Consider the following 17,545-nt stretch of genomic DNA (forward strand, 5'->3'; position numbering starts at 1 on the left):
TTTTAGATTCTGAGCTCAATGATGAATGTATTGATGTTACAAGTATTTAATGATGTGTTTTTTTGTGGCCATCATCGCCTTTTGGAACAGTAAAAATGCTCTGATTTTCAACATCAATATCTTTTATTGCATGATAGTGAATCTAGTTGTTACTTGTGGGTAAGGGAGAATGAAAAATTCCATTCTCAGTAAGAATGTGGAAAAAGTGTACATTTTTTAAGCAAAAACCAGTTTTTGATAAAATAGATTTTTTTAATTTCTAGTAATTCAAAAAACAAACACCTAAATTAGCATTTTTTATGCATGCTATGATTTTTAAAATGGTTGGACGGTTTTTGAGTAATATATTTTAGGAAATTTAAAAATTTGATTTTTTTTTCATATTTTAAAAAACATATAAATTTAATATGAATTTCTTCATAATTTGTTATTAGGGACTGGAATAAAATAAAAAGTTGTGCATAAATCCCCCATATCTTTTTATAAGTGTTTGAATTTCGAATTTTGACAGGATTCATCAAAATCACTACATTTTAGTAATAATTTTGTAGTTAAAAATAAATGGCAAAATGTTCAATTTTTATAGCTAAAGCTCGGAAATTGACTACTAGGATCCTCATACTTACAGAAACCTATAAATCAAATAATTACATATGCATAATTTTGTTCTAGTTATTTGAATTTTAAATTTTGTGCAAATTGAATATTCAAAGAAAGATCTATTGATTTTAGTTATTTTATTGTAATTAAAAAATATATATGTGAGTCTTGAAATGTTTACTCATTATGAATATTATTAATGTAATTAAATTAAAACAGGTATTTTATAAATTAATTTTAGTATTTTACGTGCATTGTTGCTTAAAATATAAATATAGTGAGTAAATAAATAGGTACTACTTATATATTTAATCAATGAAATAAATAAACCGAGAACTGAATATAATTTTGAAATTTGTAATTGAAACTACAGCTACTACTACTTACAAATATTTGTAGTTTTATAACTATAATATGCATACAAGTAGCAAAATTTGTTGAAAAACTGTATGAAGTCTATAATTAAAATGTACATAATATAATAAATATTTAGACTTTTAAGTCATTCAATTCAATAATTTATGTTTGAAGCAAATTAAGCTTTATTGATTTTTGAACTAAAAGCGTCTCGCCAATAATCAGCTGATTTCTGAGGCACAATCCTGAAAAAAATAATACTATTAATTTTTAATATTAAGTAATTTTGTAAAAATCATATTTATCTAGTATGTGATATAATAAAACTTGTAAGATGTAAAGTTATTTAATTACTTTCATGTTAAAATAAATTTTTTATCAAATGTCATTAATGAACAAAAATATTAAATCATTAATAGGTATGCATTAATTTATTTTTAATTCGTTTTTAATAAACAATATAATTTATAGATTAAGACAAATAACAATGTATAGGTAGAAAATATTTCTTAAACCGTAGCTTATATTTACATTTATACTATTTTGGTTGAGGATTGACGATGAAATTTGACCATGTTATATCTGACCAGACCTTTTGGGACTTTAGGTATAGTTTTATAAAGCCTTTTTAATACTCGTAAATGGAACAAAAATAGAAGGTTATTTACCTAGGTATGACAATGTGTTAAATTCCTAGGTTTATTAATTTGTCGTTTCGGAGAAAATTTAAAAAAGTTTAATATTACATTACATGGTTATACGAATTGATGACTTATTTTACTTTGCTGAGTACCTATCATCTCTATGAGGTTACTAAAGTCGTGTTCGTAATTTTGATACCAACCAACTGATGTATAATAATATTATCCAGGGCCCTTAGAGTCGCTAAGAAGGTACCTAGGAACTCAACTATTTCGCATTAATACATTATGTTTTATATTATTAATTTCTAAATGTAATGTGCTTACCATAATACATGCATGATCAGTCTCAATATTTCTGGAACGGTTACAATGACGTCTTCTCTTTTAATGCCTTGAATTGCTGCACGGGCAACTTGAGGAATGGAAACGATTGGCAACGTCGATCTTTCAATTTTCAAACAATATAAAGTTAGCTTCGATTAGAATATTATTCTACATTTCAACCCAACGAAATCTCAAGTTAAATGTTGGTTATTGTGGAAACAAAAATCTGTTGTCGTAGTTAAAATATTTCAATTTGGTTCTTTTGAATACCGGTATTCAATGATAATAATTTATATTATATTATCAGCTGCATCTATATTGGGATTTGTCACCATTTTTTCGTTTTTTTAAGTATCGGATTAATATAGGTTCAAACTTAAACCCCTAAAAAAGTGCCATTATAATATTTAAAGGCATAGAACAAGTCATCGAGTTATTGAGAAATATTTAATTATGGTGTCATAGGTAAGCCCGGAAATAGAATTTTTTTTTCTAATTTTTTAGAACTTGAATTCTTATCATCCATTATTTGTTACTTTATGATACATAAAAAAAAGCCCCCACCCTGGCTACGGCACTGAATACTTAGGTAAATGCATGTGGTTTTATAACAATATAGAAGGTACTGACGATTGTGAAATTTTTGCAATTCACATGAACAATCAAACTACAATATCAGTTCTATACTGCGCACATATTATATACAGTCAAAACTCTTTATAACGAAACTCTTTACAACGAAAAACTCTATATAACGTAAACATTACATAATAATGGTTGGTTTGCTATATAACCCATTAGACAATTCATTCTCTATAACGTATTAGTCACTCTCAATAACGAAACAATATTTTATGTTTCATAATACAATTTACGTGTTATCGTATCCATTACATATATAAACTATAAAAATAATCGGCAATAATGCCGAATAAAAAAGTCCAAACTAAGATGACAGACTATTTTAAATAAAGTATAAATATGTATAGTATAAAAATTAAATTATATTTAATAAGTATGTATAATAATAATAATAATAATTTAATATAATACGTAAATATATATAAAATAATGTAAAAATAATGATGTGTTTGATAAATAATTAAAATTTTGTTTTTTTTTAAACCCTCTCTATTACGAAAACTCTCTATAACGAAAGAAATCTCTTGGTCCCTTCAGATTCGTTATAAAGAGTTTTGACTGTAGTTGCAGGCATATAAATATATTATAATAGTTTATCATATTTTACTCACTTTACTTCCCAATGTTTAACGTTTATTGGAGCAGAGTCCAAAAAGAACGGATGAACGGTAGTGGTTTTTATGTTGTTCGACGGGTTGGCCCTGAGCTCTTCCCTAAGACTGGCCATCAGACCTGCAGAGGAGGTAACAGAACGTACAAACTATATACACATTACACAATAACATATAATAATATAGAATACAGGTACCAATAGATGTTTTGTTTATAATATAATACACATACTTAAAAAAACCACATCGATTTAAGAATAAATCCAAAATAATACATTAAGTATAATATAAGTAAATGTACATTTATCATGTTATATAGGTACTGTCTCTATAGGCATTAGGTAGGTAGGTAGGTAGGTAGGTATTTAACTATTTAAGTCTTATGATTGACGTCTTACCCGTTACACCGTATTTGGTGGCTGCATAAGGCACGATGTTGGCCGCACACGTGAATGCCGCTACCGAGGACGTGGCAACGATGTGGCCTTCGTTGCGCTTCTTCATGGCCGGTAAAAAGGCTCGTAGCATCTGTAAATATAAAAAAGGCGAATTACTTATATGTTGTTGCCTGGGTAAAACGATCGCGCAATGATCCAAACGTGAGGAGAAAAGGGGTAGGTACAGGGCCGTATTTAAGATTTTGGCGCCCGTGGGCAATATTAATAATATATTTAAAAATGTAAAAAATAACAGAATATAAGTAATATACTAATAAAATATAAAATAAATATAAAATATATAACATACTATCAAATTCCTTATAATATATTATAAAATCATTACTTCAGTTTTTTTTCTTGCTTGTTTTGCTGCAAATGTTTTTATCACATCTGAGTAATTTAAGCTTTTAGTAAGAGTAGCTTCTATGTTAAGAACTGCAAGACTATTAAGTCTTTCTGAAGACATAGATGATCTTAAATAATTTTTTATTCTATGGAGTGTAGAAAAAGACCTTTCGGTTAAATAGTTGGAGGCCAAATTACAAAGGAACATTCTTAAAGCTACATCAACATAAGGAAAAATTGTTTTTCTTTTATAAATTTACTCATGTCTAATAGGGTTTTAGGAGGGTTGGTAGTTAATTTTAATACACTTTGAAAAATTTTTTAAAACCAACAAAGTGTGTAACGTATTAATGTAATTTTAACTAAATTAATATTAATCATTTATATATATTATCACTATAACTTGCCCAGACTCGTTAGCTGTATACCTAATATGTACATGATCATACTAAGAAAATCTACTATTATAAGCACCTTACTTCATTTTTTCAAAACACTAAATCTATTATTTTATGGGACCCCCAACCTCAGTGTTTACCCATCTCTGATAGTCTTGTTATAAAGGCTGAATGTTTATCAAACTTAAAAACAGTGAGCAGTGGCGTATATTTACAGAAGTGGCAAGAGGGGCAGAGGGCTATTCAGCTATTATCTACTTAAATTACCAAAGAAATGATGAATTTAATGAGCATAAACTATAAAAGTATAAGGTTAAATAACTATAGAACTTCTATCGATGTGTTATGTGTTTGAAATTATTATCTACTGTAGGTTAAGTTTGTATTGTCATTTAGATTTTAGATTCCAAGTGGATCAGTAAATATATCGATTTGGTTCAACGAAGAATGTTTTATTTTATGCAATGATTTATTGATTATTATTGTCTATCAAATTCAACATTTTATTCATCTATCTAATGGCCTACTCAATGAAGAGCTATACCCACACTCGATTAGTCGAGATTAATTGACATTTACAATGTAGCAGAACTACTCCTCCAGTGATAAGATTCTGACCGAAGTAATTAATGATAAAACATGTATTTATTTTATAATGATGTGTGTGTGTGTGTGTGTGTGTGTTTTTATCTGATGTCATGTTTTGAAACAATAACAATGCTCAAACCTTCAAAATGTAGGGTGGTTTCTGGAATCTAGTAAATTGAATCGAACTAAGCATAACGACAGTTTATTATTTTTGAAATGTTCACTAAATATTTATGTTAACATTTTCTAGACTTGATATTTATTTTGATAAAGTCATTTTCAAAATATTTTAGATTTTGTTGAGCTTTTATACATGCATTTTCAACTTTTTATTTTTTTTTTTACATTTTGTGTTGAAAAGATTGAAAATTAAAAAGGTTCTTCATAAGTTCTTCTTATAGCGTTAAACAAAATATATTCAATGAAAATAACTATTTTTTCTTCCAAAGATTTTAGTTATTTTGTTGTAATTCAAAAACTTAGGAACTTGAAAAGTTTCACCATTATGTATGCACCTATACACCTATATTATTAGTATTTTTTATACACAAATACACCATATAATTGTTTTAATATTTAGTGATTTTAAGCTATTTATACAATGAATATATTCATTTATCATACCATTGTAAGGTAAGTCGGTATTTACTCATAAATTAATAACATTAATATTACGTAATATACCTTAACACCTATGCGATATTATGGAAAAAAATAAGTCCATCCTACACTGTATTGCCCACTACCTTTAAACTTTACAGTGCTAATCAATGACGAGGTACACTTGAAACCGAATACCATTGATTACTAGTATTTATAAATGTATAATCGATACTTATACTATACGTCTATACGGTTAAGTGAGTTCTCCGGCATTTCTAATTCAATTATGACTTAGAAAAAGGTTTCACTGTTTTTCTTGTGTTAATTTATTAGTCATTTGTTTTGTTAACATACATCACACTCTTTCCCAAGTCCCAACAAGCCCTATAAAGGCTAAATATTCCTATATATACGCCACTGCCCCACTATTATACTGGTGCAGTGGTGCATATTATTTGGGAAGTTATTGTGTCTACATAATTTTATACAATAGTGTCACTACAGTCACTACCTGCAATTGTTGTCGGTGGCATCGCGGAATGACAAATAGAGTACACCTATGAGTACATTTCACCAGCCCCCCCCCCCCAAAAAAAAATTTAATTTTTGAAAATTTTCTTTTGCTAATCATTAGGATGCCATTAGTGTGAAATTGTGTGACTGTTTTCAGAATGTGTGCGATACTGGTTTGACCGTAGAGTTACATCGTTATCGTACCTATAATATTATAGAAAAAAACGTCCAACACGTAGGTGCCTATTTCCGAAACGATCGAGTACTTACACTGACTAATAATTTTTTTAATTTTCATTTTAATTTTTTATTTTCACGCAGTACAGCGATTATATAATAGTGGCGAGTATAACGCGTCGCCGAGATTAATGCACTCGTACCTACAATAAAACCATCGGCGGCGCAGCTGGGGGCAAGTACCTAAATCTATTACCAACTCCACTGCGCATACCTACATAGGTGAGGACCGACAATATTTTACTCGTGCCTACACGCAGGACGGAGTCGAATCGTTTTGCACTCATAAGTATTTTAACGACGGTTGTAAACGCGCGTTTTAATATAATAGGATATAATAGGTACCTATATTATATATTATACAACATTTCGTTCCGAAAGTCGTGTCCGAAAGTTATCGCACCGGAGACGCGTGGTTTTATTTTACGACCCCATATTCAAAATTACGGGAAACCGTATACTTTTATGAGCAATGTCGAGACTTATTTTCCGAGTGTGTTTCGAATGCGACCATTGGGATTTAAATACACCCGGATGATACCTGTATATTATATATAATATATAGTGGTTTTGTTTCTACGGCAATGAGCTCGTAAGCGTTTCCGTTTCGCGAGCTTTTATCATATTCCTGTGGGTACGTTTTTACTGCAGTTGCGGGAGTTTTACATATTATTATTATGTTTTGGACGTCACGTGTTACATCCGAAATGTAAATTTAATGGAACGCCCCATATATATTTATCGCGTTCCACGTTATGTTCCGAGATAATATGATGTCATTTTTTTTTTTTTTTTTAAGGATATACGTCGATTTCTTTTCTATTCGTTCCCGTTACATTCTGTATGTATATTATAATAATATGTATGTGAATATATATATATGAACGAAGGTTGCAAGGGTATACACTATACCTATATGTATAAATATAGATTATACTCTTCCTCAAGCGTGCTGTTAAACTTTATACAATCCCGTTAGGATTAAACACTTCCAGGCTACATGATACATATTATATAACATTATTACTACAGCGAAACCTCTGTACAGCGGACACCGTAGGAAATTAAAATATGTCCGCAATTAAGGCGGCGGGTCCGCAAACAGAGGTTTCACTCATACACTGTACATCGTTATTATGGGCATGGACCAGTTGCGCCTAAAACAATATTTGTATTTTAGGTCAGTATACCAATTGCGCCGCTTAAATTTTAGGTCAGTATACCAATTGCGCCGCTTAAATTTTAGGTCAGTATACCAATTGCGCCGCTTAAATTTTAGGTCAGTACACCAATTGCGCTACTTATATTGTAGGTTCCTTATTTTTGCATGGGCATATGTAAGTTACTACACGGCGGAAAAAGTTACATATGAATATACACAGTAAATGTGCAACTTTTAACCTTTATTTTAGTCCAAAAACAGTCGTTGCCGATTTTGAACAAGCGATTCATTTTGCTGTTTAAAAAGTTTGGCCTTCAATAACTCTGGTAGGTTGTAGGTTTAATTTCACACAAGCTTAGTGGAGGAATATCCAAAGATATGGACTATAAGCTGAGTATAAAAACATAGATTCTGAAATAGGAAAATGGCTACATTTAATTTTTGGCTTGTCACTTTTTCCACACTATGAAGTGGAGGATGTTTTTATAAATGAATTAATGACAATTTAGCCAACGAATTCAAATGTTACTAAATTCACTGACTATATCGTTGAAAATGATATATCATCAACCTCTACATTCCCCCCCATACTGTGGGCATCGAATACAATAAGCTTTGAACGTACGTAACCTAACCTAACCAATGCATGTGAAGGTTTTCATCAAATTTTTATTCCTCACATCCAAATATTTTTGTCTTTCTAAAAGCAATTATAGAAATACAAACCAACACTTACCTATACTACAATAAACAGTACTAAAGAAGATAAATATACACCAAACCGAGCGTATTTAGTGAAAAAAGTGGCCATAGGATCTATTATTTAGAAATACAAATCCGGAAAAATTAAAAGCAAAGAATTTTTAAAACCAGTTTCTTATTATTACAGTAAAATATAAAAAACATTAAATGGAAACATAAATTGTAATTATATTTTTATATTTTTATGTATATTAATTATGTATTATTGACTTGTATCTATGTGTATAATTTGGTATAGATTTATATTGTACAATTAATATTAATATTAACGTTTATTGTAAAAATATTATAAACCCTGAAAACAACTGAGCGCAATTGGTCTATCAACCCAAAAAAAGACATAGCGCAATTGGCATATCGACCCAAAAAATACAGAGCGCAATTGGTATATCGACCCAAAAAAAACAGAGAGCAATTAGTATATTAAAAGGTCATTTTAAGCGCAATTGGTAAACTCCCGTTATTATTATTGTATATTAATAGATAGTAATATGCACGTCGTGTAGGTAAGTACAATGAGCTGTGTTGTAGCCGCGTTTGACTTTTGCGTAAAATATATTTAATTGGATTTGTGAATCAACGACCTCGATTCTTTTAGTGGCTTGTCGCGTTTAGAGGCCAAAAATACGAGTTTATAAATATTAAATTAGTACATAGCAGGTAGCTAACGTGTGTGGTACACCCATTATCGACGAGACTATAGATACCTATTATCTGCTATAAACTTACAAGTGTCAATTAATCAAATTGAAACAGAAATCTCATCGAATGTTGGCATTAAATATGGCGAATAGTTATATCACGGCGGATTTTTTTTTATTATAGGTACACTCGTGAGGTTTTCAATTTAAAATAATTGTCTGTCATCGCATAAAAACTAAGTGCGAGCATTCGCATTGCAATATGATCTACCATCACCTACAACGATTGCAACCACACTTTATAATAAAGTGTGTGTGCTATTATCGTTACACAATGACCAACGATGGATCATTATGACATAATATAGTTTTCATTTGAACGCACCGTCGTCAGAGGATGATTCGACATAATATTATTGTAGAGTTCTTGTTGATATTGTGGAATACGATTTAATTAAAGAGCTGATATACTAATACTAACGTGGTGTTGAAAACATACCTAGATACACCTATCGGCTATCTGCGGACAAAAATGTTTGTGCATACGTATATACGGCTATGCGTACCTATTTGCGATTGGCTATACACGTAGCACGTCGACGATAAGCTTACAATAGTTTATTTTTTAACTATCGACGACTAGAAAGGCCGAATTATAAAAGTATATTTGGATAAAAATCCGATTGCGTTTCAAAGACAAATGTGGGTGTATAGAATATACCTAGATAGGTACTTGAACATCGTTTGGTTTTAAAAGTACCGACAAAAATGATCAGGATCATCATGATTGTGCAGGGCAATTTAGAATAAATGAGCCTTTGAACCTGGCTCATCACCACGCGGTATCACGTAGGTACCCTAATATAAGTAATGACCCATGAAACTATTATTGTTGTACGAGCCTATATAACTGCATGGACTGACGTATTACACACACACACGCATATTATATATATTCACCCTGCCATCTGTGAAACGGCCAGCGTTAAAACGATTTAATTTAACAGTTTCGTGCGACTCGGCCATAATTATAGTTAAATAATAATAAAATTGTCTTTGCCCACTAATGACAAATATAATTACCGAGGTAGGTCCTATGACCTATACCTACCTACCTACCGTATTTGTACTACGTTTTCGACAACGAGTCCACAACAATATTGCATTTAATGTAATTGCTGCGTTTTCGACGTAATTAATTGTGTATTTTTCATTTTTCGTTTAAATTTTAACACTACTAACATTTGGTGAATAAGTTATGATGTTGAACCTCATCATTTTTGAACGAAAAGTTTTTTTTTTTAAATAACGTTTATAACTTATACCTACTAAATGTACAATAGGTAAATTTAAGAGAAGATTAACAATAACAGGGCAGGAGAAGGAAGCTGCAGTAAATAACGAATGAGTACATTCGAAATTGAAGAAAGGCTACAGAATATAACTGCCTAAAGGGCATTTGATTATATTATATATAAATTATAAGTAGTTTCATTAATACTTATATTTAATTGATTATTTGCAGTGACGAAGACGAAAATAAATTATGGTCGTATCTAATATTAGGTAGTTATTCTTATTATATATTTGAATAGAAATCGATTTCGTGAACGAGCATCTAGAATCGAATCTTCCAATTATATGTTTCAAATTTGCATGGTATCAAAACAATATTGAAAATAGTATTGCATTTGGTGTTGGAGATGAAAATATGTATGAGTTGGGGGTGAATTTGTTTCTTTTTTAATTTACTCTAATTATATAATAGTTACTCCATTATTTATACTGTTGCGACACTCACCCAAAAGTGTGAAACCAGGTTGACGTCGATCATGCGCTTAATTTGTTCATCAGTGGTGTCCATCAGCGGCGCGCTGGCCACAATTCCCGCGTTGTTGATCAGTACGTCCACCTTGCCCCATTTCTCTTCCACCGCCTTGGCCAATTCGTTCACCTGGCTCGGTTCGGCCACGTTGGTCGTGTAAAAGTCGGCTCCCGCGTCCGCGCCCGTCCGTCCGCGGTTGATCACGTCCGCCGTCTCCTTGACGCCTTCCGCGTTTATGTCCACGCACACCACTTTAGCACCCTCTTTGGCCAACAGGTAGCTCATCTCCCTACCAAGTCCCCTGCCGGCGCCCGTCACCTAGTGGGCCACGTTTTAATGGGTTTGTCAACAGATTCAATCACGAAATTATCAAAAATCACTATTAAAAGTGGTTGAGTACCTATACAGTCAATTTTAATGGCTCTCATATGTTCGTTGACACTGACAAAGTTATCTATGAGTTTTTCCCGGCAAAATGTTAATGGTTTTATATTATACCAATAATAATCACTGTGCAATATAATTAATATTCATCGAAGTCAGAAAGATTTAAAAAGTGTTCCCCTTACGTTTTATACTACTATACCTAGATAACCTGGAGTAAGTACAGTTACCGAAATTGTGAATTTATAATTTTAAAAAAACTAATAGGTTTTAACCTAGGTACATTATATTTGTATTTATAGATAGCATATATTGTTTACATATTATGGTGATTAATAATTATATTACAAGACTATTATCAACCTCTTAAATTATATAAAAAGTATAGATAAGTATTTTGAAATGTAAAACAAATTATGAAATATAGAACACAATAATTGTTTATACGTTGTGATTAAGAAGGTGAAAATAAAATTGAACTTTCAATTAGTATTAATTCATCATTCATAATATTCTAATTATTTTTATTTAAAGTATATTTAAATAAAACAAATATTGTTATATGTACGAGTTGCTAGTTAGGTAACATTAAATATTTATATAGTAACAATTTAAAGTAGATACCTAATTGGGATAAAATGCTAAGATTGCCTAGGTATATATCTACCGTCTATATTATGATTTATAAGTAGGTATTATAAGTCATAAACTACTTAGTTAATAATTAAAAGTATTAAGTTTTGAACTGTATATACTTACGAGTACAACTTTATCTTTTAAAGATTTTTCTACTGGGTATATGCATAGAAATGCTAGGTTGATGAATGCATATATTGAATGTAGAATGCCTACTACAACTTTGGTGACCATTGGTAAATACTCCAAGACAATGTTTGAAGGTGCCCGTTCTCCTAAAAAACAACAACATTTAAAATCTTTTGCCATTATTAAATGTTATTATGTGTTTGTTGGGTTTGGCCTTGTTTATCCTTTAAGTTTTGAATGTTTAATGGTTTGGTTATTTTAATACAAAAAAAAATAATGAATAGGTACAAGCGGCACATCTAGTTGTTATGTACTTGATTAATCAAACAAGTGCTAGTACTACTAACTACGTTTTATAATTTATAAAATATGTTCAAAAATGTTTTCAAACAATAAGTGCATTTGGACAGACCAATCCAACTATATTCTGTTTAAATGCTTTTATTAGTGAACGAAAAATTTTCTTTTTGAGAGTTACTCACAAGTAATTTTTTAGTTAAACTTAATATAATAATTAGCGGCGAAATTGTGTAAAATGAACCAATAATGTATGATGTATCTATAATATTCATACTACAGACTACACAGATAAATAAGTATGGATGATGATTAATGAATAATAAGTAACAATACAAGTATAGATAATGCCATTAAACGTTTTACGTGAAATTGTAACGTGTACTGTAAACTTAAAAATAAATTTAGTGAGATCTTCTGTGAAGATATAGCTGATATCTATATGGTTTTCGGTACTCAAACTTGATTGGCATAAACATCAGTTACACAGTGAGGGACGTGGTGTGGAGGCGATGCGTACACAGAATCAAGCAATCATAATATTATATATATTATATACCTATATGTGTGTGTGTGTACTTAGGTTTTACATGTATCAGAAATGACACAAATAACATAGGGTTGAGTCGAGGGAAAAGTTTTAGGACTTTTATACATGAAGGAAATCTGACTAGAGGGTTTGTTGTAATACGACTGGGGATAAAAAGACTTCCATCTCCCCGTTAGAATTTGCAGAACGTCATCGGGTATGCGGGCATCCGTGCCAAACAATAATATATGAATATATATTTCTCGATAACCCCAAGGGAATCGTTTTTTATTCGTTTCAACGATATCGTGAAAAGAAAAATTAGAATAGTGTATTTTGAACATTTACTGGTTACTACCATATTATATATAGTTGCAGACCAGGACCAGAGCCGGTTACTGTTTGAAAATTAAAAGTTAAAGTCTCTTGGGATAAGCCTCAAGGGGGACGAACTGATGGTCTTAAATGTGTATATCTACTTCCTGCTTATACGATTGGCGATCTATCTAACGGCATTGGACCCAATCCTCCGGGGTCCGACCTTTTGCAAAAAAAACACCACATAATACATACCTAACATTTTAAAAATAAATGAAAACTAAATTTCCTTTTTCTTCAGTCGAATTGCTTATACTTAATGACTTCTATAATGTTTATATATTTATAACTTACCTTTATGTGAGTTTCCAATACTCAATACAGTATAGCATCACATCACGCACTGCTATTGTACATTTAGGAACCTACCCACATAGTACATACCTATCTATTTTATGATTGGGCTAACTTTAAATGGTAATTAAAAAATAACAATTTAAAACGACTACTATTACCAATAAAAACGCAGTAGTTACATTCATAAAAGAAATAGTAAAAATTGTGACTTAAAAACTCGTGAACCACTGTATAGTTTAGGTACGGTAAAATAACGACAGTTTGAATAAATATAATATTAAACAATATATACGTCATATCCATTATAAATACACTAAATATTTAATATAATAAATAAATGAGTATGTATTATAAAAGTTTAAAAGTAAGTACTAATACACATGAAGTAGGTATACTTAAAATAATTAAATTCTAAGGATTATCCGGGAAATATTTTTATTTACCTACTTTCATATTTATTTTTTAACTGTATATTTTTAAATTTTACATATTTATATTTGTTATTTATTTATAGATACCGGCTAGTATTGGGGTACAGACTAAAATATATTAATTATATCTATCCCTTAATGTGATAAAATTGTATTGCAATTCCACAATTTTCGGCACCACATCATTGATAAATTTTTTTTCTATTTTCATTTTAAATATTTTGAAATGAATTATTTTCATTTGGTGCTCATTAAAAATTGTTACGTACTACGTGCATAACTATTTAAGTATTTATTTTTAGGTGTTTAATATTTATGCAGGGTACAAAATATGTTACGAGTATGACGTATAAAATATACTATTTTTCTATTAATTGTTTGTAAAGAATGTTCAGAATGATTAATTTTTGCACTAAAGATATAATTGTATTTACCGTAATTCGTACAATACAATGTAGGTAACTACCTATTATCCGTGTTCATTATAAACCTTTTATTGTTAGCAATGACTTGTTAAACGACTTTTTATTACTAATTTTTTAGATTTTGAGTGACGCTGACTTTATGTATACGTACTTACTACCAATAGCAACTTTCTAGATGTAGGAAATGTCAACTAGGTAGGTAGTTGGAAACTTAAACATATAATTTTTCACTTTTTCAGAACTTTTCTCGAACTTAAAAACTATATCACAAATCAAACAAAGAAAGAAAATGTGAACTTTATGGCACAATATTTTCAATAAAATCAACTTCACTCTTTTTTTGAAATTTAGAAAATAATAGTCTCAGATACTTGATATTTTCACAACTTATAGCCATTTCAAAATGTAAAAAAGTTATACGTTTAAAGAAAATATGTAAACAATCGCATAATACAGGCGTACAGTATAATATTTAAGTATGTACTATATATTAATATATATTTATACAATTCTTAAAATGATGTCATTATCTTTATGCAATACAATATTTAAAATATTTTTAGAAGTAAGTGGTATAGTGCATTGTGTAGGATTATAGGTATTGTTATTTGTATTAAAATTTGATTGATGACGTATTAATAAGTATTAGTTATTATTTTCGTTAAAATAGGAAAAATATTTCTAGTTTGCATTCCCAGACTCCCAGGGTAAACCAGAACCAATGGACCAAAGTTAATAAACTGGTTCAGCATTCAACGTCAACAACTTTCAATATAGGTACCTAGTATGTACGTAGTGAGTAATGTCCCTACACAGTTTTCAATTAAGTTTGTTTTATAATTTGTAAATGCTTTTAATTTAGTTAAGTATTTTTACATTGAACTAAATTATTATGACTTAGGTATGGTGCCGGGATACAATTACACGTTTTTCACATTTCATAAAGATAAAGATAAAGGTATATTTGTTTGAATTAATTAAGTAAATTGTAACCGAATTTATACTTGAAATACAGTGCACAACTATAAGCTTAAAACATTAATTATATAATTAATTTAATTAAAATATCAAAATTAAAATTCATAAGCAGTTTGATATTTAAAAAATAAGTTAATATAGTTTATTCATATGTTAATTTTATAGGCAACTGCCTACTTTTTACTAACAAAATATATTTCTTTGATTTAATATAGTTACATGAATTCATTATACGATATTCCGTTTCATCAACATTTGGGAGATTTATCTACAAAATGTTGATTAGGTAGTGATTACATCTTGCAAATATTATTAAATCTGTGTTATCCATGACCTATGTAACTTCAATAGGTACCTATATTATACATACATATTATATGTCACTGCTACATAGTATTATAATCTCACTATTTATCAATTTTATTGTTCTGTCATTGATGTCTAGTGATATAAAATATTGAATTTTCCCAAATTCAAGGGTGTACTAAAATTATATTTAAATATTTATTAGGCCTAAATATAGTTATCTATATTATATTACCTTGGTAGGTACTTCAATTTAATATTACTAAAATATATCCAGGAGTACAATGTATTATTATTATTATAACATATTAACAATACGAATCTATAATATTTATTATATCGTGCATACAGTACCGTAATAATATTATTAATACGATTGTATAATATTGTGCGCTTACCGTTTGACGAGGATCTGTTGTCGCGTCGCTGTTCTGCTTCCATCTTGATTGTTTGTTTTATCCAACAGGTTGCAATGTATTTTATTGTTTCAATCGGTTTTCGTGCAGCCGCGTGACAATGTTGACGACGGAGTTTCGATGACTGCGAAACGACCGCTGTTTTACAACCGCGGTACCTACGGTTACAGTGAAAATTACATGATGGGTCGTTCAAGAACGTCGAGTATACAAGCTATGTGTGCCGCAGTAGTTGAATTAACCTTTACTCTCGCAGGAGATCACCTTGGTGCATTCAGGTCTTATAACAACAGTTGCTATCGGCGTGTTTTTGCTAGATTTATGGCCACATATCACAATAATATTATACTCCCTCGTCAAACCGGGTTTTCGGGTGTTTGTTATGTGGGTATTATAGTTGCAAAAACTTAAAACAAGTACCTAGACGTGAAAAATATATTTAAAACAGTATGGTAACAACAGTGCTGTTAAAAATGTATGTTGTCATTCAAAAAAATAAAAACTTAAATACCGATAAAAAACATTAAAAATGATATTTTTTAAAAAGTTAGAACTTTTCGAAACAAAGAATGTACCCACATAAATGGATCACCTTGTAGGTAGTACATGTTAATATATTACAATATTACCTATGTATATTTTTAATTTTGTAGGAGATTGTAAATGATGTAACTGTAATACTAAGGTACCTACATAGTATATATCCATAAAAAAATTTATGATGACAATATTATAATTTTAATATTTTTAGTAAGTATTATATTTAGCAAGCTCAAAAACACAGATTATGGGAGTGTAATGTGGGTTAGTAACAAAAATTGCACGTCGTATTAATTAATAAACATAAATGTAGGAATACAATTACATTTTTCTATAAGACAAATTATTTAATTTTTAATTTTTATAGGTAAAATCATAAGTTTAGATATTACTTACTAGTTACCTTATCTTCAATGTGTGATGTGTCCTACAAGGATATTTTTTCAAGTGGTATCTCAACACTGAAAACTGTAAATCTTCGTGTATTTTGTAATTTCGGTGTATCGTGTGTATAGTAATTATTGTAGATGTCAAACAAACGCTCCAAAAGAACATTATTTTTAATAATTAAAAATCAGTATTATCTATTACAATAGGTAACATTTTTATTTTAGTATCGTGATGGACTTTTTAATATTGATATATTATTGCACCTACATAGTTTTAGTTAGTCGTTCATTATTTTTTATTCCAAACTCTACCGGTTACCTATTTTCGGTTTATAAGTTTCATTGAATAATATTACCAATGATAAAATTATTGTCATTGGTGCACTAACAAGTTGTGTAACTACGTTAATAGTGTAATCACTAAATACATCATTCACACATTTTTAAGCACGTATGTATGTTGTATATGTTACCGGCAATATGGAGAATCGGGTATTTTACAAAATACCTAGGAATTATATAAAATGCCAAAAATCACTCGGAAATATACGTAATACAAGCTTTCCCTAGGTATTATGTATAATTCCCGAGGTAGAGTAGGAAATATGATAAAAATAAACAAAATTGGGTATCGCCAGTGACTTTACTTATAAGTTATAGTTTATCGTGAATGCACGCACCGTGTCCGAGTGTGCACGATTTGGTGCAATGAAGATTA

At 29.9% G+C, this 17,545-nt stretch overlaps 1 protein-coding gene across 1 annotated transcript; it reads right to left on the minus strand.

Moving 5' to 3' along the window:
- Positions 1 to 925: 925 nt before the first annotated feature.
- On the minus strand, positions 926 to 16,086 carry LOC111026770 (17-beta-hydroxysteroid dehydrogenase 13-like). Its single transcript, XM_022304906.1, has 7 exons — positions 15,881 to 16,086; positions 11,836 to 11,987; positions 10,669 to 11,010; positions 3,577 to 3,706; positions 3,179 to 3,299; positions 1,926 to 2,045; positions 926 to 1,202 (listed from the first exon to the last, which is right to left on the minus strand). Exons 1-7 carry the CDS (start codon positions 15,921 to 15,923, stop codon positions 1,136 to 1,138), a joined length of 975 nt encoding a protein of 324 aa, XP_022160598.1. The 5' UTR covers positions 15,924 to 16,086; the 3' UTR covers positions 926 to 1,135.
- Between the last annotated feature and the right edge of the window lie 1,459 nt (positions 16,087 to 17,545).

Source organism: Myzus persicae, unplaced genomic scaffold (assembly GCF_001856785.1).
Source record: "Myzus persicae strain clone G006 unplaced genomic scaffold, MPER_G0061.0, whole genome shotgun sequence".
NCBI lineage: Eukaryota > Metazoa > Arthropoda > Insecta > Hemiptera > Aphididae > Myzus > Myzus persicae.